A 22584-nucleotide genomic window follows, 5' to 3' on the forward strand; every position below is an offset into this window, starting at 1 on the left:
TCTTTAGTTACAATCTGTCTCTGCGACTTGTCCATATTTGTAGATACCACTCCGTTCATATCTCCCATCATAATGATGTTGTGATCCATGTAATCAAACAATGTCTCGTGCAAGTTCTTAAAAAAATCAGATTTCCCCTCATTTGGTGCATAAACTCCTATTATTAAAAATTTTTCTCCTTGTGATTGAATTTCGATTGCCACAAATCTTTCTTGATCATCTTTAAAAACAAATTTCGGTGACAGGCTCTCTTTGGCGTAAATTACAACTCCTCTCTTTTTAACCTTATCCGATGAAATAAACTCTTGTCCCAATCTTTTATTAATCAATACTTTCCTGTGAAGCCTTATCACATGTGTTTCCTGTAAACAAATTAAGTCCAATTGTTCCTTTTTCAATAAATGAAAAACTTTCCTCCTCTTCTCCGGGGAGTTAAGTCCATGAATGTTCCGACTTAGTAATTGCAGAGACATGGTGTATTTATTCTACTTTCCTCCAACTGCTCCCAGTAATTCCTCTTGTTCCGACGGTGGTATCACTTTTTCTAATTTGTCCAGTCCCGAAGATGGTGGTACTATGTCTAGTACTCCTGGTTTTAAAGCTCTTAGCCCTTCTAGAGCTTCTTTTTGCAGGTCTTCTTCGTAATCTCTCAGGAATTTTTCCTTATCTTCCACTGATCTTATTTTTCCCTTTAAAGGTAAAGGATAGGCCTTGAGGGAATTCCCACCTGAAAGCAATTCTGTTACTTCTCAGCAAGGCCACCAAATCTCCGTAGTTAGTTCTAAGATCCAAGAAGTATTTCGGAATATCCTTGAATATCTCCACTCTTGAATCGTTTATTTCCAAGGTTTTCTGGAAGTGCAGGCTCAATACTTTATCTCTCTCTTCTTTCGTTCGGAGGGTAACCAAACAGTCTCTCGCTCTGTTCTTTCTCCCTCCTCTTCCAAGTCTAAAAGCACTTACTATCTTGAAGTCCTGCTTAGCATCCAAATTCCAAAATTCTGCTAATTCCTTCGTAAGAAAGTCACTCAAACTGTCTTTTTCCAATTCAGGGACCGCCCTGATTCTCAGATTAATCTGTTTTTCCTTAAATTCAATCATAGACAGAAGCAACCGGTGGTCCTTAAGCTCTTTGCATATAGGTGGAATCTTTTCCTCTACCGCCAGCACTTTTTCCTTTGCTTCCTCAACTGCCTTTTGGTTCGAAGCAGATTCTTGCAACAGTCTTTCAATAGCTTCTGTATTTGAGTTCATCTTCTGCCCCAAATTGTTAATGCTAGTAGTATTTTGATCAATTTTAGTAGTCGCTTCAGTGACTTGGTTACTTAATTTTTCCAAACTTTCAAAAATTTTATTTAATACTGAAGTGAATCCCTCTTCAGTAGCCATTCCTTTAGGCCCAACTAGTGCAGGATCTTTCCCTTGTACAGAGTCTTTTCCTTGTGATGCAGAAGGGGCAGATACAGAGGCAGAGGCAGATACGGATGCTCTACGCTGCTGCGTTACACTAGTCTGCTGCTGTCTAACCTTTCCCGATCTTGTTGTCTTTTCCTGAAGCAAGTCTGCCATGCCACTTTGTCTAGGAATCTGGAAGTCAAGGTCAATCCCACGGTCAAAACTTGTTTTGCTATGAAAGTTTCCCAGGCCAGTCGAGAGTGGAAAATCCCCTGGCTAGTTGCAACAATTTCAAAGTTCCTCTAGGGGGACACAGTAGCGATCAATAGTGTTACAATAAGGTCTCTCTTCCGATTTTCCAAAGTCCCCCTTTTACAAAAGAGAAGAGCAACAGTTCCAAATTCAAAGTAACCCTCAGAGTAAAAGTGTCTCACTTGCAGAGTTAACTGTCACAAAGTAACATTGTCCATAAATAGTGCGATTCTCAGTACAGCAATTTTATTAGTCTGGCAGTCCGTTCCCAAGGATTAAGTGGTGGTCTTTTACTCCTTTTTCCTCCACTTTTCTTGCAGGCAACATATATTTTCTCCTCTTCCCTCCCCTCTCCTGCAATTCAAGGAGGGAAATCTTTTAATTTGACGTTAGGATTTAAGTCCTTTTTAAACCCCACTCTCCAGCGTTAGCTTAATCAGTCTTTGCTTTGATCTATATACAGAAAGGAAGGTGGACTTCCTGTTTGCGCCTTCCCGTTTCAGTGCCAAATTAATCCTCTTTTTCTTGAATCCCCGGGTCTTTGAAGTTGACCTACTCACGGGTAGTTGTTTATTAGCCGAATTGTCCCAGGAAAAAGGTCAGCACTCTCCGGCAACGGCTGTGCGGCTTCGCTCCACGGAAGAAGCAGTTGGCTCTCAGCACCGCACCTGTCTCCCCGTTTCGCTCCGGGACCCCTTACGGGGTTCCTTCGCAGTTAGGGGGGGCGCTAAAGGTGCCCGCTGAGTCCCACGAACACAGGCTTCTCCCGCCTGTAGTTTCCTAAAGGGTCCCCATGTCGCCGTCGCGGTTAGACCCGATTTCCGTGGAGCAATACCCTCACAACTGGAGGGAATCCGCCATTACCGGAAGTCTCCTAAAATATGCTATTTTGGTGCAACTTGGAATATGCTGCTTTTGGTGTATCTTCATTTTTGACGCACTATTAGATTAAAATAAAGCACCTGGGATCCTGCTGTGTACATCTCAGCAATTTCGGTTCCAGTCCTGCCTCCCACATGTGCGTTTGCTGTGGAGTTGCTTTGGGTTCCACACCTGGGGTTTGTCATTCACTGTTGCCTTTAACGTTGTTGTTTTTTTATCATTATGCTGTGGGCTGCTGCTTTGATTCCTGTGTTGAAAGCAGATGAGGACAGTTTGGAACAAAAGGTGGGCTTGTAACTTCAGTGATTTTAAGAGAGCACAGAAATGCAAGCCCCACCCCCTGAAATTTTTACATTACAAAAGAAATGTCCACATTACATATGCACATATTTATGGCTACTATTAAAGGGTACTTTCACTAAAAACTACAAATGTAATCTTTTTTTTAAAAAAAGCAGCTTCCAACATAAAGGTGTTCTTAAAAATAATTCAAATGCTTCTGCTTATCAGATTTAAAAGCATGATTTGATATGAGATGTTTCACATTGAAATTATTTTTAACCTTCTGCTTGGAGGGAAAAAGACATTATTCAGAAGAACAAAAGAGAGACTTTTCTCTTTGGATTTCTCCCTTAAGAAAATCACATTATATTTAAAGGATTTCTGTCCATGTGTAATAAAAGGTAGATGCATGAAATGCATCGGCAGGTCTCTCTCTTTTTCAGATCCATCTTTTTCTGGCCTCAAATGGCAGATTTACAAGGAGAAGAGTCCCTGTTCACTCACATTTTTCCAGTTCCTTCAGTACAAACAATTGTTCATTTAAGGATATTTTGTTTTTTTGCATATGGTTACACAGCATTATGGATTTTATAGTCTTAACACTGCTTGGGCTGTTTGCTGCTTCTGTGCAGGTGGAGCTTGCTCCTGAGAATAAAATACACATTGTTTGGAAAAGTTAATGTTTTGGGAGACAGGAAATAATCAGGTGAGAATGCACAATACTTTTTTTCATGCTATCATATCTGGTATTTAAATTCACTGATGGTGTTGATGAGTTTTGAAAATAGCCTCTGATTTGGAGGTCAAAAGCCCTGAGACTGCAGTGCATAAAATTAAATTCCATTTTGTAAAATTTTGGCAGCATTGTCATCGTTCTTATTTTCAGTTGTGCTAACCAGCCCTATTAACACAGCCCCCCCCCCCAGCAGAAGTATAGGATAGACAAACAGGCTTTTAAATATGACACAGGATACACTTGAATTACAGATATAAACTAGCTTTAAAATAAGTCCCTCTAATCAGGAGAAACTGGGATTTGTAGTTATGCAAACTACAACTAGTGGCTACAAAGACTACAAAGGCTAGTGGCTTAGCAGAAAACTTTCAGCAACTCACCAAACTATAATTCCCAAGATATTTTAAGGGAAGCCTTTCCATTTAAAATTGTGCTTGCAATGTAGATAGTATGATGACCGGGTTTGAGTGAGCAAGTTAATTTATAAAACTTGTACCAAGTCATCCCATCCCATGTGGATTCCCTTGTGTCCCAAAGCATTTTTATGTGGCAGCCCAGCAAGGTTGCCATTATTACACAGGAGACAGCATCAAATTATACATGCAAGACCCCTTGTGGAACTGACACATTCTACATCCTTTGCGACTTGTGTGCCAGAAGCCAGGTGTTGGGGTGGTATGGTGTGTTGGAAGAAAGCCCTAAGACAGGAATTGGGTCCCTTTCCCAGCCCAAGGGCCACATTCCCTTCTGAACAAACTTTCAGGGGCCACTTGACAGTGGTGTGTGGGTCCACAGGCAAATCAACCAATGTGAATTTTACCTTTGTTACCGTGAGCTCGTTTCTGCACTCTATCCCCCACCCCTCTCTGTCCTCCAGACAGACTGTCAAGAAGCGCCATCAGAGTTCAAATACTCATTATTCCACCAAGGCAGAAACACTGAAAGAGGCTGCCCTGCAGGATCCATGAGGCCACAAGGACCACATTTGGTCCCTGGACCTGATGTTCCCATCCCTGCCTGGAGAGTACGCTTCCAGCAAATGAATTTTGCCACAGAGCTTCTCCTAAAGCAAAATGCCAGATGAATGGGGGGGGGGGGGAGAGATGGTTCAGCACATCCGATTACTGATTATTATAATTTAGTGCCATATTTTGAACTGATGTTCCTTCTTGTTTACCCTTTATGCTAATACATAATAGGCAATTAATTAGTCTATTCTGTTGTTTCCCTTTATGTGAACTTGTCCTCTCCCCTTATTGTAACCTCATTTCCATTTGCTCTTAAGAATCTTTACTCATCCTTATAAATGATCCATTTAAAATTCAGAGGAAAGCAAATATGTCATACTTTAGTTTTGTCTGTTTGAATGAAATAATTCTATATAGCTAGGATTTCAGAACAAAGTATCTAACTTTCTGCGTGACACCTCATACATTTTTGTTATTCTTTGCTGAATGGCAAATGTGCTTGACCAAAATCATATCTTTGAAAAATTAGGACTATTTATCAAAGAAGTCATTGTAAGATTTTTATTTGATGTTAGAAAGATCTTTCCTTCCAAAGACAGTCAATGGATTGCATTGAACTTACAATTATACAAAGTTGCTCCAGTTTACAAAGTCAGTGGATTCCCTCCATTGGCTTCAGCTTCCAATATCACGGAACTGAGGCTGTCAGCCTCACAGTGAAAGGGAGGGAGGAGGTAAAGGAGTAGTTGAATTGAAAGGAATGTAATTGAATGATAGAGATGGGGTTTAATTTATGTAATACAGTCGTACCTTGGTTTTCAAACAGAATGCGTTTCCGGAAGTCCATTCGACTTTGAAATGTTTGGAAACCAAGGTGTGGCTTCCGATTGGCTGCAGGAGCATCCAGCTGTGGAAGCCGCTCTGGACATCTGGCTTCCGAGTTTGAGGCGCTCGAGTTCCAAGTTGTTCATGAACTAAGCTGTTAGAAAACCAAGGTATGACTGTATAGAGAAAAGTTCTTATGAAGGCGCTTTAACATCTTGTCCAATGACATAGTTATGCCTTTGACATTTTTCCCCAGAGCCAACAGGTCTGAGAACCATGGCTGCATGTGGGATGAACTACGGCAGCAGTTGCCAATTTGGTGCCCTACTGATGCTATTCAACCACAACTCCCATCAGCTCTAGGCAGGGATTATGGGAGTTGTGGTCCAATTGCATCTGGAGGGCATCCCATTCATTACCCCTGAGCTGGGTTGTTCACCCAGCTTCTCTTTAAGGACACAAAGCTGGTCAAATTCTGTGTAAACCAAAATCTTCTACAGCTTGTACCTTTTGTCTTAAATTCAGTGTTCTGGCATCTTCATGTCACATGCTCAGTTCTGCTGCTCCAATACCTTCTCTCATTGGAGAAATTACTATTTTCTTAAGCTTCCAAATGATACAGTAGCATTGCACGAAACCCAAGAGTGCAAATGTATGAAGGATTTGAAGTCCAGCAGGAATGAATGCAGTACAGATTGTTAGACCAGGCAGCGACAGCCCCAGCCCCCAGGGATCATAAGGAAGGAATAAAGACTCTGACAACGTTATATGGAATTAAAATTAGGCCACAACTTTATTAAACTTCTGAATGTACGAAGACCTTGGCTTAGGCCTTGGGGGTGTGTCCCTCCCAGCCCCCCAGCCGGGGGGAACTGGGGCTCACCAGGGTAAATGGGATATGGGGGTGCTCTGCAAGACGTAAGTGTAGCAGGCAGCCAGATATCCTATATCCCTGAACGCAGGGTGGTTCACTGATGACCTTTCAGTGACACCCATATATATAACCCCTTTAAGAGGGGGGCCCTGGAATAGCCGCTGCAGGGGGGTGAGGCACCATGCCCCCCCCATATAGGGAAGAAAAGACTAAAGGATTCTACTCAAGGCCGTAACCACAAAAGTTGCGACGAATTGCTATGGGGAAGACAAAACCTGCCAATGCAGGAACATTTCTTCCCGGTCCTTCAACAGCAGCGCCCGCTAAACAAGAAGAAAAAGTTAACCTGCAAACAAGAAACATTAAACAAAGGGAGGGTGAATCTTCAGAGCCAACTGCCTGGCTGTTGTCGGCTCCTGCTCGCCCCACGTCCCAGCAAGATACTTGAATACTGAGGCTGGGTGTGAACCTCCAAAACTTAACACTGAGAGGCAAGTCAGCCCCTGTTTGCCAGTAAGCTCCCTGGGAACTGTAGCACCACGCACAATCCCGCAAAGGGCACCCACAATGTAAAGTGTGAGTGCTCATTGCCTTGACTGCTGTTCTAGAGTATTACTCTTCTTCATCATTGTTTGAAGTGGTGTGTGTAACCAACTAAGCAAGTAGCTTGCATTTTATTCTTCTCTTGAAAGCACTGGAGGTATATATTTAGTAGTCATCTCAGTAAGAGCATTTTGCAAACTTATTTTCAGGTGTTTCCATATGTTGTGTGCATGCATTCTAAGAGCAAGGGAGAAATATACAAAAATTAAAAAAAATCTGCAGGGTAACTGCATGAATATTTTGAGAAGTCTGTACACAGCCTGTTTTACACTGGAAATCTGCACAATTATGTTCCTAAGGAGGAAGAGACAACAGATGTTGACGAAAGATTGAACATTCTTAAAAGAGGCTGTTTAAATAAATAATTTTTTTTAATGAGCTACAGTTGCTCTCAGCAAGAGATATTTTGGCAAGCCAGTTAGACAGCAATCTATTTCTCAGATACATTGCCCATTTCAGTAAGATTAATGTCAAATAAAGTATTTTTTCTCACATCTTATCAGTAGAACAATTATACAGCTCCAATAATCCCCAAGTCAGTCTTTCAGAAAATAGCTGAATATTTCCTCCAGCAATTCATAAAGCAGATTAAATTAATATGATATCAGGTCAGAAATGCTACAAGTGGATGTATTTTTCACTGTTACAAATTAATTGTTTTACTCAGCACAAAAAGGGAGAAACAATCAGTAAAGGAGTACAGTTGTCAAGGTCTTTGTTGAATAAACGTCATTACAGTAGACTTACATGCTACATCCAGCAAAACACCTCAGGCTCTGCAAGGGGCGGAGAAGCCATCGTTTATTAGAAAGCATTGAACTGTTTTAGGATTAAGGTTTGGATTCCATACCCTCTTAGCCAAGGATCCTTGTTATATGTATTCTGCCATATGCAAGGCAACGTGCTCGTGGATGATCCATTCATAAATCTGCATGCAGTAGGTTTGATAGTCCTCCCTCCTCGTTTAGGAAGCAAACTGGGCTTACATGGGGAGTCATAACATCAAGTCAAAACATCGGACATAATTTGAAAAGGATCATTGGCTGGCGAGTTTGTGAATTTGCTGTGAAACTAATAACAACATCCAAAACACCTTACATTGCAACCCACATTTAGTGAGCTAGAAAAAAGTTGCCAATACTGGTACAGTAGAATATACACAGCATTCAGGGCTGGCAGTAAAGCATTTGCATGACCACATTACAATCGTTTGAACCGTTCTGGGTATGTGAGCTGGCCCAAAGGCCAAAGAGACATGAGAAGATAACGTGGAAGTATTATGGGCGACACATTGGTCAATAAGGGCCAATGTGAACATTCGGTGTGTGTGTGTTGTGTCCATATTGACAAATTAGAGCATGTTCAGGAATAAAATATAAATATATTTAAAAGGCAGGTGGTATGACCCTTTTGAGACTGAGATTGGTAGATTTCAGAAGGCAAGTGGAGAATTGCTGGACAAAAACAAAAAAGAATGCTTCTATGAAAAAGCAGTATCCCTGATGTTTTAATTTTCAAGATGCAAGGCTTTTGTTTTGTTCTAAACATGAGAGAGAATTTAAAAATCTGATCCCTAGTCTGCATTTTATGTCAGGGTTGGAGAACTTGTAACCCATGGGCCAATCTTGGCCCACCAAGGAGTTCGGTTTAATTCACAAGCCCATTTTACCCAAACCACACCATTTGCCCATCACCTGACATCAGCTGGTGCCATCAGCTGATGGACAGCGGGCAGGGTCTAAATCTGCATTAGCTATGACCAGCAAGTAACAAGATCACAGAGCCTTGGCACCAGGGTTGGGTATCTGCTCATCAGCCAATGAGGGGGCATTGAAGCACTTTTTTACGCTTCTCCTTTAACTGAATGGAGAGGTGGTGGCAACCCTAGCTGGGGGGGGACTCCCCCCCATAATTTAAACACTGAAGTGAGCACATGAGTGGCAGCAGCAGGGGTGTGGGGGATTCTGCTGCCCACCTGCTCCAAGGAGAAGTGGAGCTGCTTCAAAGAGCAGTTTTGCCCCTTGTAAAAGTGTTCCTTGGTTTGCACAAGCACTCTTGGAAGCACCCCCTTAAAATGTTCTCCTTTTTAAAATAATATTTTTTTTAAAAAATAATATTTATTAAAATTTCAAAGAATTACAGAAATAAAAGAAAATAAAACAAAAATACAAAATACAGAAAAATAAAAACAATTAAAAACAAGTCAATTTTTCCATATCTTATCTTTCATTTGCTTGTTTCCTTGACCTCCTCACACCTCCCTTTTTTGTGTTCTAGTTCAATTAGTTAATTCAGCAAATCCTTTCCATCTTTGTTTTTATCTTAATAATTTATCTTAGGATATTGTAACTTTACATTCTCACCTGTTAACAATCCATTTTTACATACTCCTTTGTAACATTACTGCTAAAACCACATAACTTCATTCCAGCATCCTTCTAACATTCCTTAATTTTACAATGTTTCTGTAAATAGTCTTTAAATTTCTTCCAACCTTCTTCTACCGACTCTTCTCCCTGGTCTCGGATTCTGCCAGTCATTTCCGCCAAAATGTTCTCCTTCTAACATTGGAGTGACCAGGTAGGCAGTGGCAGGGAGGACTCTTCCCCTCCCCATGCACCCCACTGCACCCCAACTGCCTGCTTGCTTGCAGGGAAGATGCTTCCAAAAGCACTTTTACAAGGCTAGTCCACGTCTCTCTTATTTGAGCCTCTTGAGGCTCCAACTTGAACATGGCTCTTTTCAAGCTGTAGTAAGTTGCCCCATACTTCTGTTTTAAACCTCTGGGATCTGGAGTTCAAAGGGGCAGGGAGGCGGCTTGCAAAGTCAAGTGATGGGTTGTGACAGATGAGTGGGTCCTCACAGCTGATCTTGATAAGGATTTTGCCCGTGGAGCTAAAAGGTTTACCTGCCGCTGTTTTATGTGGGACAATTCATGGTTCTCTCCTCCCTCATTTTATCCTTTCAGCAATATTGTGGGAGCTTCATGGTGAGTGAAACTGTAAAGGAAATATGGGTCTCCCCCAAATTATAGGGCCTTTCTGCACTTATCATTTATAGTAGAATAATTGCTGGGGGTGGGGTGTTTTTTGTATGTTGCCGCATGACGTCAACATCACTGTCAGGTTTGTGCTTTCTTTCAGTGATGAGTGACATCTCTGTCCAGAGTACCTCCATGATATTCTATGAAACTTTTTGTGTTGTTTAGCATGATAGACTCACTAATATCTACCTAGGGATTCATGATGGACTGCTGCTGCTGCTGCTGCTGCTTCTGTAGCTTTCTGCAATATATACCAAACTAAATGGCTGTTTCAAGCACAAGCAGAGACCATTTGGGGAGCGGGGTTTGGAATGCAAATGAACCCTTTCTCCTGCAAATGATTTTTTCCTCCTTGTTAACTAAAAATATTTTATTTTTCAAGCATTCCCGACTTTGCTTTCCTTTGCTTTCCTCACCCTCCACACCATCACAAGTAGACTTCAGTCTGTTGATCTGCTTCTGTCAGGTGAGCAAACCCTTCGTCTGCTAGCTGTCTTACTCTCGGGGTCAGAATTTTGCATGTGAAATTGTAAAACTTCTCGGGGTGGGGTGGGGGGTGTCGTCTTTTTTAAATATTGCAACTGAGAATTTGATAAAAGTGAATTTTTACTGCAAAGAATTTCAAAGATCTTGTTGAATTAGGATTCTGAACATTAATTAGAAGCACATTTTGCATTGCAAATGAGCTCAGTTTTGGCTAAAGCGGATCTGAAATTCCAGCTGTTTTGACCTCTCCTCATTTCATGCACAAAGCACATGATGTAGGTAACTGACTGACTTCTGTTGCATGTCCAGGGAGCAACATGCTTTGTAAGCTTCTTCACATCCCTTGTGGTAGCTCCTTTGTGCTTGGCCAGCAGTGACCAAATCTGGTCCTTGCTTCAATTCTGCCTGCTCTTACTGTGCAGGATTGGTAATGTTGTGCACTGCTTTTGGCCTGGGCATTGCTACACCTATTGAAGTGCAGCTTTCCTGAGACCAAAGCAGCACATTTCTGATACTAGTTGTATTAAATGTGTGTAACGGAGAAGGTAGGAGTAGCAAACTTTCAGCATCAGGGTGGCAATCCCTTCTGGGAGGTCACATACGGGGGGGCGGGGGGGCAGAGCAACAAATGTGATGGCTACTTTTATACAGTAGGATAGTTTCTACACACAGTCTCACACCCCTCCACCCTCCATCCAGGCAAGCCTTAGCAGAGTTCAAGGACACCTTCCATCCATTCAGAATTACTCAAGGAAGGTGCAAGGTGGGACTGGCAAGGGGTGTGTGTGGCCAGGGAGGGGCTACAGCCCGGGGAGAGTCCCAAGGACCAGAGAGAGGGCCTGAAGGGTTCTGTTGGGCCACTGGGTCTTTGATTCCCTATACCTACTGTGGTGCCTTCAGTTGGTGCAGCCTTCACAATTTAATTGCATCCAGGGCAGGGGTTAGGATTCTACCCCATCCCACCTCCTTTCTTAGTTAGCTAGCACAGGCTCCCCCCCCCCATTTAATGCCTTTCTTTACTACCTCACCTTTACCACTGTGTTTGTGCCCCAGGGAACTGATAGACATTTGAAGACTCTCAGTTGTGTCATTAGCAATAAAGCAGATATCCAGTCAGCCAACAAACTGCTCTACAATTAGGTGTGCCTCCCATCAGTTTACCATAGCTGAAATCCCACTGAGATTTCTGCACCCCAAGTAGTTGCTCGGTTTGCTTTTCTGTTTGGGCCAGCCCCGCTAAGTGCTTGCCCCTTTCTGAGTTAAGGAGACACTCAAAGGGGCAGCACAGAATTGAAACACAGAATCCAGAATACTGACTTACGAATGCAAAAAGAATGGTTGCACAAGGTGTTCACACATTCCTATGGGATAGTTGCCACTAATTACCAGTCTCTGAATCACCTGTTTCACAACCTCACCAAGTTGATGGATCTGTCTGTGGAATCAGAACAAATCTTTCCAATGATTCATTTTTTGCCACAGATAAGATGTAAAACCATGACAGTGGATTGATGGGGGTTTAGGTTTTCTGCTCCTTTTTTAAGCGAAGATGTAGAACAGGTTCTTCTGTTTTATAGCCTGAAGCCGAACTGTCAACATAAATGATGTGCGGACTTTAATATCTGAGAGCCACGCTGAAAGAATTCCTTTTTAGCTTCTTCTTCTTTTAAAAGAACAGATTAAATGCCGCACAACACAGCTCATTACTGCCTAGCGTAAATTTATTGAAAAGGCAGTTTTTGCAAAAGTAGCTGGCATATTTTGTCTCGTTATTACCTGCTTTTGCTGAGCAGTGGATGACAGCTGGAGACAAGAAACATCTCCCCCCACCCTCTTAAATTGTTGTCAGTCTGTGAAGATTTCTGTTTGACCAAAAGCATCATTAAAACATCATTAGCATATTGGTGAGTGTTAGGACTGGCCCAAAATGGGAATTAAGAAATTTGTTACTGTTTCACCCATTTCAAAATATGCTATGTGAATGCACCTTTTCCTTGGTTTGAGAGAAATTGACATGAATCTGTCATCCCAATGTTACATGATGGCAGTTTCGAATGCTGTTGCATTAAGAGTAATAAACCTTAGGTTTTTGTTTTTGTTTTCTGTTGAGAACCTTGAGGGTAACCTGTCGTGGCCATTTGCTGCCAGTGGGCAGGGCTGGAGTCCAAGTGAGCTCAGCCAGAGCCGCCAAAGGGACAGAGTTTTCTCTCTCCATCGTTCTGCTGCTCCTTTGTCTCACTCACCTTCCAGCTCCCCTTCATAGTCACCCACATGAAATTAGACCTCATGAAATTAAGCCTAGGGCTCACTGCTGTCCAGCTGTGTGGTAGCATTTTCTATACATAATTACAGTCATCCTTACAACTCTTTAGGGCAGGGCACTGTTATTTCCACATCTCAGACACGGATGGAGCTGAGGTTGAGACCTGGGAAGGTAGCCCATCTAGGAGATGGAAATCTCAGACATCTGCTACCCTGTGAGATAACTTCGGGAGCCAAAAAGGCTAAAGAGTAAACCCGACACAAATCCAGAGTAGAGTCCCTAAGACAGTTGGATGGTGCCTTGTACACCTCCTTCTGGCAACTCCTGCAGCCAAGCTGGTGCCACACACATTGTTCTGCTTTTCTTTGGATCACATCAGTGAGGCCGAGAGGGGGGTCTTGTTGTCTGGGCAGCCCAGGTTCTCCATGCCCACTGCCCAGGCTTGCATCCCAGAAAGGTCAATTCAGTGCTGCTAACAGAATGCCTAGAGGCACACTTCATTGTCTCTTGAGACAGACAGAAGGCTGAGTTTATGGCAGGAGGAATGCTAGAGCTAGGGGCTTAGCTGCTATGCCTCACCCTCGCTGAGTGGTAGGGATGATGTGAGTTGAAAGCATTGCCTATCTCTCTGAATTTGCATTGAAAGGATGGATGCCTTTCCCTCTTCTTGGAGATTGCAATCATAGTCTTGTCTCTTAAAGCAGCAGATGCCTGAGGAGGAGCAGGAGGACTCTGACAGTTTTGCTTACAGTGTATGCAACTTAATGAGGAAGCAAACACTTCTAACACATGAAGACACCTCCTCATGGAATAACCACAACCACCCAAGCATAGCTCTTTGATTGGGGCAATGACTTCCATTGCAAAGGGGCGCAGCTTGCAACTGGGTTTGAGTCCCGGAAACACGTGGTTGTGGTTGTTTTTTAAGAAAAGAAACAATGCCTGCCCTTCTTTACAAGTTATCAGCACTCTCTCCTGTTGAAGGAATGTGGCTGGCTGGCAGGGCTGCAGCCACCCCCCCCCCCCGCTTTGAATAATGTTTTCTCCCCAAATATCCTCTCCACAGCACCAAATATATCCAAAATAAACTTTCTCTCCCCAGCCCCATAAATCTAACATATATGTCAACAGTAATTTTCAGGTTTGCATTTCAAAGAAGCTCCCACTAAGACGGTTTCAGGTATCTCTCAGGCCTACTTCTCAAAAGCAGCAGATGATGGCCAAGCTGACTCCAGACTGTATCGCCTCCAACTGCAAGCTGATGTCCTTTCATGAGAAAACATTCCTATACATGAAAACCTAAGTTTTCCTAAGCACAAGTCATAAATGGCTATCTCTGTGTTCACAGATCAGTGGTGACTCCATGCACACTCTCAGTCATGGGGACGCGAATCCCCCTTTGCCAAGGCTCAAGAGGAGCAGCAGCATTCCTGCTGTTCATTGTCCCCACATCAGCTGCTCTGTGAGGCACCTCCCAGGTAGGGAGCTGAGTCTGTGAAATCCCACTGCCCAAAGCCACCCATGAAAATTGCACTGGAGGCAGCCCCACTAGTTCTCCTCACTAAAAACCACCTGCACTTTAAAGTGACACAGTTTGGGGATCAAATGAATTCACAGCCATTCCCCCCTTCCTCTGACTGAAGTAATGTCAGGTGAACGCCCCAGCTTGATTCATAACTGACTCGAGCCATTTGTAAGGGTCAACACTCCATGAAATGATAATCAGATGGAGGGAGGTTGTGTCTCTTATGATAGCTAAATGGAACTTCCATGTTCAGAAATAGTATATCTCTGGGTACCAGGTGCTGAGGACCAATAACAGGGAACAGTTATCTGACTGGCCATTGTTGGAAACTGAAAGATGATCCGGATGAAGTGAAGATCTGACCTCCAGGTACCAGGATGGTGAGAGGGCAGGGCATGGGGGGAGGCTGGGATCTCCTGGATCTTAGCCTGATCTAGTGTAAGTATTAAACAAGGTTTCTCCCCTCACATTGTCCTCATGATCATCATCACGTGTGGGAGGAGAGCAGCGTCACTTCGTTGGACTCCCACTGTCCACTGTGGCCACATGCCGGAAGGCCTGTTTTACCCACACGGGTTCCCCAAATGCAGGTGCTGATGATAATCGGATGAACTAAGGCTCTGTTATCAAAACTAGCTCGGTTAGGCCTGGGGTAGTGTACAGTTATTTAATAGAATGAGGTCTCTACTTTCTTCACTTGGTAGGATCCAAATTATTGTAATGTAATCATTGTGTGTGGTGGGGGATTTTATAGAATTAGCTTTGTTATCCCTTTTTTACTTTTTTGGATTTCTCTGCCATTTTTTTAAAAAAAATACTTTTCTATTTTAATGAGCAGTATCTTGTAATATGATCGTGGAGAAAATCAAATTAGGAAAGCTGAGTGGTGGAGAATCAAAAGAAGACAGAGACTAGGAAGGCAGCCAGAACATTTTGACATGAACCTGGCATTTCAATGGCACCTATTTACAGTATATTGCCAGCTCAGCTTCACAGCTTCCTGACAGTGGAAACTGTGCCCTTTTGTTCCGGCTCCTTTCTAACACTGAGCCTAGTACTTATGTGGCAGAGCTTTCTCTGGAAAGCAGTACTTCAGGTGCAGCAGGTGGGGCATCACACGATGGAAGAATCCTCCATTTCTCTCCACCCGCAAATCCCTGCATGTAGAAAACCAACATGTCTCCTGCCTTACAACTTACACGCAGGACATTTTTATTTCTATTTTGCAGTAAGGCTTTTTCAACCATGAAAACCCCACCTGCAATCTGAAATGGCAGAGCCCAAACCTTAATTACCCATCTCAGTGAGAACCAAGTTTAGAGTCCCAAATCCATTTCAGTATAGTCTGATTTACTGAGTAAAATTGCAACAGTTCAAAGTCTCTTAGCATCCAACTTCACCTTGAAATTTTGCTGTAGGTAATGTAGGCAGTGCTTCACTTCAGGGGATACTGGCATCTTTGGGGGGGGGGTAAAAAGTGTGCACTTACTGTAACAACTTTATGGTGAATACTGGCATCTATTTTTCCAGGGGGGGAAAAGCACTGAATGACAAGTTAAGGATTCAAAGCACCATTCAAAGCAGCTTTATTAAATGGATCAAAATTTTATTTGCTTCTCTTGACATTCCTCAGATGTTTAGCCATTAAGGAACCTCTAAAATTGCTTCCAAAATTCACTCTAATTTAAACTTTTATTATTTTTTTAAAACCAGAATTCTTAATTTTAGTTAGGTAAAACTACTTAGGAGAGATAATTATATATAAAGACCCCCCCCCCTTTTCTCTTTCCAGAAAATGAGTAAATGTCTTACCTCCATGTCTTGCAGTATATACAAACCATGTTAGCTGGTCAAGGAGCTTCTCCTGAGCCCACTCAGCTTCTCTGTTCTGTGTGCATGTTTGTTGTAGACCTCATTCATTCATACATGCATGCACACTTCTTGATTTCTCTGCACTTGACTCACCCTACACTTAGTGATTGGTGGCTGTGTGTGTGAATTGGCCTCTACTGAGAAATATTTGAGGTGCTATATAAATGTTGTCTGCACAGCTAGGTTTGAAATAACCCATTCACACAAACATGCCAAAGGGGCCTGGGTCACCTGCACATGATGGCTTGCCTGTATGAGTGGTCCAGAGACATAACTCCACAGCTGGAGCTCTCAGGATTACACAGGGCTTTTCAGTAGAGTCTCTTCACCAGTTCAGCACCTGCTTACTAACTACAGAGCAATTAGGAGCGAGAAACCAGCTGGTCTGCTTGCATGCAACGCACAGGCCTCCTTCCACCCTGTGCCACCTGATTCTTCTTTATTATCATATTGTAATAAGTGTTTTCTTCTTTAGAATTGTTGAGGCAATATTGTGAAAGCAACCTTTTCAGTGATATGCTTTCTTATTTGGCGCTTTTAAGAAAAAGGCTCCTTTGTGCTATGTAGGATTTTCTTTTCCAATTGACTTGAGGTCACTTGAAACGCCCCCACTCTTGTGGCTAGACGGAACCTGTGTATTAATGTGTTCTACTGAACCTGCAGGTATTATAAGAGAATGAGCAAAGCAAGCGACAAAAACTCTTTCAGAAAAGCAGTTTGGGCCTTTTTACAGGCACTAAATGATTTAAAGTGATACAGGGTAGTGAGCTGTGTACTCTCTTTGTGCCTTTGTTTGCCTGCTTGTATACTTCTGTGTATTGCCATTGATTGGAGGTTCTGGTATTACAAATGACCTTTGAATGAAGTCTCTGTTAACTTAGCAAAAAATGTTAAGTTATTGTCTCTTTTAAAAGTAGGATACAGTGGTACCTCGGGTTACATATGCTTCAGGTTACATATGCTTTAGGTTACAGACCCCGCTAACCCAGAAATAGTACCTTGGGTTAAGAACTTTGCTTCAGGATGAGAACAGAAATCGTGCAGTGGCAGTGCAGCGGCAGCAGGAGGCTCCATTGGCTAAAGTGGTGCTTCAGGTTAAGAACAGACCCCCAGAACGAATTAAATTCCTAACCCAAGGTACCACTGTAACCACTTGGTTTAAAGTCCAGGCATTGGTCCCAGTACCAAGCTCTTAGCAGGAGGATTCTGCTAGTGATAAAGCTGAGCATTGAGGCTACTTATAATGTCCATTGGAAAATACCCTTGGAATAATATGGCCATATTCTCCCCTTCCTCTGCTCTCTGGTCTCCATCACTCTGGGAATTGCTTCTTCTTCTGCATCAAGTGTAGATGATATAGAGAGGCGGAGAAGGAGACAAAGCTGCTTCACAGTGAACTGTGGGATTCAGAAAAGGTTTCAGTGAGCTATGGAGTGGAGTCAGGGCCAGAGGGAAAGATGGCGGGGCAGGGGAATGAAAAATGGGTTGAGGTGAAACAGACAAAGTGATGGAAGAAGCCCCCTGCAAGCCGTCAGTTCTGATATGTGAAATGAAGGAAGGAGGAAATAAGACAGGGCAAAAGCTGAAATAGAAAGAGTGCAAGAATCAGAAAGAGAAATAGTGGGGTGCGAGGAGAGAGTGGTACAAGCTTGCAAAATGCTTCTGACAATGTTCCACAGCTGTGCTACAAGACCAGGTGAAGCAATCAAAACACAGCAATGGAGCAGCAGATCCACTGCCATATCTGAAGGTTTTTAGGTTTGTTTTTAAGAAATCCTTTAACTAATTGGATCTTGCTTTTGCTATCTCCCTGTTTTATTTTTGTATCAACCTGTTTTCTATTGAAAATGGAGCAAGCACAGCCTTGGACCAAATCACCATCCCCAAATCATCATCAACACCATGAGCATCATGACTGCTACATCTTCCAATCCTGTTTTCTTCAACCCAGTGTGGAGCCTCCAGAAGTTGTGCACTGCAACTCCCATCATCCCTGGCCCTGGTATCAAGGCTGATGAGACTTGTACTCCCAACCTTCTGGAGGACCCTGCTTTGGCTACTCCTGCCTCAAACTATTAGTCTCTGCCTTAAAGTTTTTGGTAGATCCGGGAGGCAGATTAATCAAACCGTGAATCTGAGGGTGACATAGAGGACATTTCAGTCCCAAAGCCTGATCCATTTCTGGGATATTTAAGAGAGCTGTATTTTTAATATCAAAAGAAAAAGTTTTGAGTACCCATATGTCATAAAGTCAGACAGGATTATCTCCCCAAGCCAATTCCAAACACTATGATCAGACTAGATAGGCCAGCGTCTCCATCAGGGATTAAAGATGTCATAAGATCCAACTTGTTTTTTTAAAACGACACTTTTTTGAGTAAGAAGGATGTCAGTATGAGCAATTGCAGCGATCTCATATTGGTAACAAAATTTTACTCATAATATTCTCATAGCATTCCCTTCATAGGGAATACAGCTCTAAGAGCAATCTCTCCCAAATGGAACTTTTTAATGAGACATAAGGCTGACAGAAAAACCTGATTAAAAGAACTGTCTTAGCCAAGATTGCTTTCTGCCATTAATGAAGTTGCTTTAGATCATGACAATGATCTTGTTCACTTAGATTCCTGTCCATCTTGCTTAATTTAACTTAATTGGCAACCTTAGATCCCTCCATGGTGCTGTTTCCATGAATATGATGAATGAGCTCAAGAATGGAGAGTGTCAGGAAGCAAGCTGATTTTAACCCTTCCCATCAAACTCATGTCTTCTGGGACACTCTGATCCTATTGGCAGGCACCAATACCTGAATAATAAGTGGGAGGGGATTAGATATATCTGCATTTTCTGTGTCTTCGGAGGTTGCTAACAAGAATGCCAATTCTGTTCGCCTAACCCTGGGAGAAGAACAAAGGAAGTGTGCTAAGAGGTAGAAGAGGAACAACAAGATTTAGTGTGGCAAATAGAAGGGTGCTGCTATAGTAATTGCATAGGTGCAAAACAGAGAGTGTAGCAGGAGAACAATCCCTGCTACTCACAGCTGAGCCTAATAGATGGGCTTGCTGCCTTGGCCTTCAGTTCAGGATTATGGCTTTGCTAGAAGAGAAGTGTCTCCATGAGACATAATCATCTAGACAAGTTCTGGGTATTGCTGGACTTCCACTTAGCTATCTGTGAGATTGATAGAAAGACACATTGAATTAGTAGCTTCTCTTCTTTAAGCCCAAAACTACAAATACTTATACAATTCACTTTTGTTTTACAAAGCACTTTATCATCTTCTTTTTTCTTTTGGAGAAGTGGGGGTTGAACTCCTACAAGTGGTGCATGTTGCTAAAAGATATTTTTACCGGGTTGTTTCATGCTGAGAATCAGTGCAAGGTCATAACTGTTATGTGTTGCGGCACAGGCCACAGCTAAAGAGAAAGGTTTATGGTTATCTTTTCACTGTGGCCTTCCTAAGAAGAACAGGAACACTGAGTTGTATAAAGTTGAACCTGGCCATTCGCACATATTTCCCCTCTTCCTCCTGACTTCTTGTGACCCATTGTATTCCTGATTGAGTTGCTTCTTCCGCTGTAGGGGCTTGGCATATGCAGGTCCTGCTTCATAGCAAAGTATTAGAGCATTTTTGTTCTATGATCCTAAACCTTGTTGCTTATGGACCAAGAAGTTCCAGCATTTCAAGTTTCAGGGCCAGAGAAATTTCAGAGTGGTCTGTGTGTGATTAACAGCACTGTGAAATGTCTTCTCCTGAATATACTCAAGGCTGAATTCTCCTCCCACCACCACCACCCAAAAAGCAATGCAGTTCAGGAGCATTTGTTACAATTATGTTTTTTATACTTCATAATAAGGAGTTAGTAACTCTGGTCCAAAAGCCATCCTTTTGGCTTCCTAGTATAAACTGTTTTGTGCCTTTGGCACACATATGTGCAAGGCAATGGAATTGTCCTAGGATTTGCCCAGTTTACAGAGCCAGACTTGAGAAATGCGGTCTGAAACATAGATTGCCCTCTTTGTCTTTCCTAAATGACACCCCTGTGGGCCAGTCCTTAATCCTGCTATCAGTTTTCCAGTGGGACTGATATCCTTCTTCACTAGTTTAGTTTTGGATTAAAAATGTGTAAGTCTTCTTATACTGTGCTCCAGGAACCCAATCATTGAAATGAAAAACTATAAGCACAAGACAGATACAGTTGTGGGGTTGGGGCTGTGCATATAGAAGCTTCTCCGCAGCCCAAATAAGCAAATGCAATGCAGACTAGTATAAAACAGCATTTTAACACACACTGAGCAGGCTACTCTCAGAATAGATGTCACATCTTTTTGAAATCTTCCCCTAACTCTCGCCATCCAGCTCTCATTACGTGCAACAAGATGCTTTCAAGAGCTAGTAACCTAGATATGTATGGGTGCATTAAAGTGCATACGTTTCAATCTACCTCAAACGACACATCTAACCACCACTTATTTCAGTGAGATTCAGAAGAACATCATGAACCATGCTCCCAGACGCACATATCTTTAGTCATTGCATGGTTAAAAGCGTCCTTCCAGAAATATATCAGGGTGAAAATTATTTTTCTGAGTATCTTCTCCTCCTGTCAGTATTAACCCTTAGCATTCAAAATCTGCTAAAGTGCTGATAAAGATTCTTGTATTTTGTTTCTTAGCCATCCCTGACTGTATTCATTTCTCTCTCCTTAGTCCTTGTATAATCCATTGCTTTATCCCTTTCCCCCTTTATTTTCCATCCAATTTGAAATTTCTCTTTAGCTTTTGCCACCCACAGGGCATTCCGCTGCTTTGCCAGTACATATCCCAGAACATACTGTGGATGAGATGCTCAGTAGTCTGTCCAGAGGGTCAGTGAGGCTCTGAATCAGTCCCTAGAGGTGTGCAGGTTCAATGAGCTGATGCTGTTGGCTGCAGATTGGAGCTCCCAGCTGCTGCTGCTGCTGCATTGACTTGAACATGATGCAGACCAGGAGGTTTTTGTGTCTGCATGCAGGGGGGGGGGGCGGAGAGATCACAAGAAACATCTTTGTAACACATTCCATTGCTTACTATGCAAGATTGCTATCATGGTATTTCCTCTTGGTTGTGGCTTTTAAAATATTAGCTGTTAAATATGGGGTGTCAGCCCGACGCTAGGTACAGGGAAGAGATGTTATTTTTAATACAGATTTCAACACTATTTTACACCTAACTCTCAATAAATTTCAGTATTCCCCACAAACCTTTTAATTCCTTCCATTCCATATTAAGCCAGCCATTCCCTTGAAACTGCTGGCAGAAATTATATTGTATTCTGGGGTAGCAGGTATCTTCAAGGTTTCCTCCTCAGTTTTTGCAGACCACTTAACTCTTCTATCTTACCAGAAGAGACCTCAACAGTGGAAAGTTGTTGGAGAGACTGAAAATGAACTATTGAAATAAATAAAACTATTTAGAAAGCCCACAGGATCAAAGATCACTATCCAATTGTTTCCTTTCATGAGAATTTTGAATGAAGTTAGAAAAATCACCGCAAATGAAACCTTCCGCAGCACACTGCAGCTGTTGAATGTAATATTCAATTCACACATTGCCTTTTGACTATTTTTTTTGGTGCCACTTTTGAGCGGAATACTGTTGTAGCAAGATTCGTGACGGGGTGGGTAGAAAGCAGGGTTTACCAGAAGGGGAGGGAGGAAAGGGATACAAAATCATGGAGGGAAGCTAAAGGGTAGGTATCAAAGGGGAAATAGTGTGGGGAAGTGTCCCATACAGGGAAGCAGTGAGACGGGGAATCACTCGGGGAGGTGGGAGAGAAAGAGAAAAGGAAAAAGGAGTGCGCTAAGGAGACCAGTCATGGGGTGGTGAAAAAAATACACAGGCACTCTGCACATGTACAGAGGAGTTTCTTTTGCACCCAGAGAGCTTTGCCAGATGTGTTGGACAGAGGATTAGCAGAAGAGGAGGAAGGAGGATGTAGCATTGGAATAGGGGTTGGAAATGAAATCCCAGATACCAAGGAGACGCAGAATAGATGGGGCTGTCTGCTTCAGAATTTGGTGGGTTTGTGGAAATGGGGCTTAGCAGTTGCAGTGTGTGGGGGGGGAGATAAGTTCCAGAAGACTCTGTGGGGGTGGTCTGTGTGCATGTGGGGAGGTCATGGGAAAGGAGGGGAGAGAAGGCATGGGGGAGAAGGGGATGTAAAGCAAGGCTGCAAAATGGAAGAGATCCACATCAAAATTGAGACTGGGAAGGTTCAAAGGAGGCCTACCAATTGCATGGAGTGGGGAGAAGGTCTGGCATTATCACGAGGGAGGGGGAGGTTGTGATGTGTAAAGGGAGTGAGGAGTGGGCTTACCCAGGTTAGTCAAGAGTGGGAAGTATTAACAGTGTGAGGTTTGAGGTGGGTGGGGCTAGTGAGCCACACAGCTGCCCTAGGACAAAATGAAATAGAGGATAGTTAAGCACCTTCAATATGATGAGCAGCATGGCTGAGTCATGCTGAAAGGGAAAGCCAGGATGATTCAAAATGTTTTAAGTAAGCATCTAAAGAAGAGCACCATAGATGCTTGCTGGGT

At 42.7% G+C, this 22584-nt stretch overlaps 1 protein-coding gene across 13 annotated transcripts in view; it reads left to right on the forward strand.

The window, feature by feature from the left end:
* The window catches only part of PCDH17 (protocadherin 17), a 142739-nt gene that overhangs the window by 93556 nt on the left and 26599 nt on the right, over positions 1-22584 (forward strand). For 4 of the 13 annotated variants that reach the window (XM_083610458.1, XM_083610455.1, XM_083610461.1 and 1 more), the window contains exon 4: positions 10243-10326. The exons of 8 other annotated variants lie outside the window; for them this stretch is intronic. In XM_083610458.1, the coding sequence (XP_083466584.1) occupies positions 10243-10326 (84 nt within the window). Of the gene's footprint in view, positions 1-10242; positions 10327-22584 lie in introns of those variants that run through there. One more of the 13 variants, XM_083610456.1, reaches the window with a different exon arrangement.

This window comes from Podarcis filfolensis (genome assembly GCF_964270895.1).
Source record: "Podarcis filfolensis genome assembly, chromosome: 4".
Lineage (NCBI taxonomy): Eukaryota > Metazoa > Chordata > Lepidosauria > Squamata > Lacertidae > Podarcis > Podarcis filfolensis.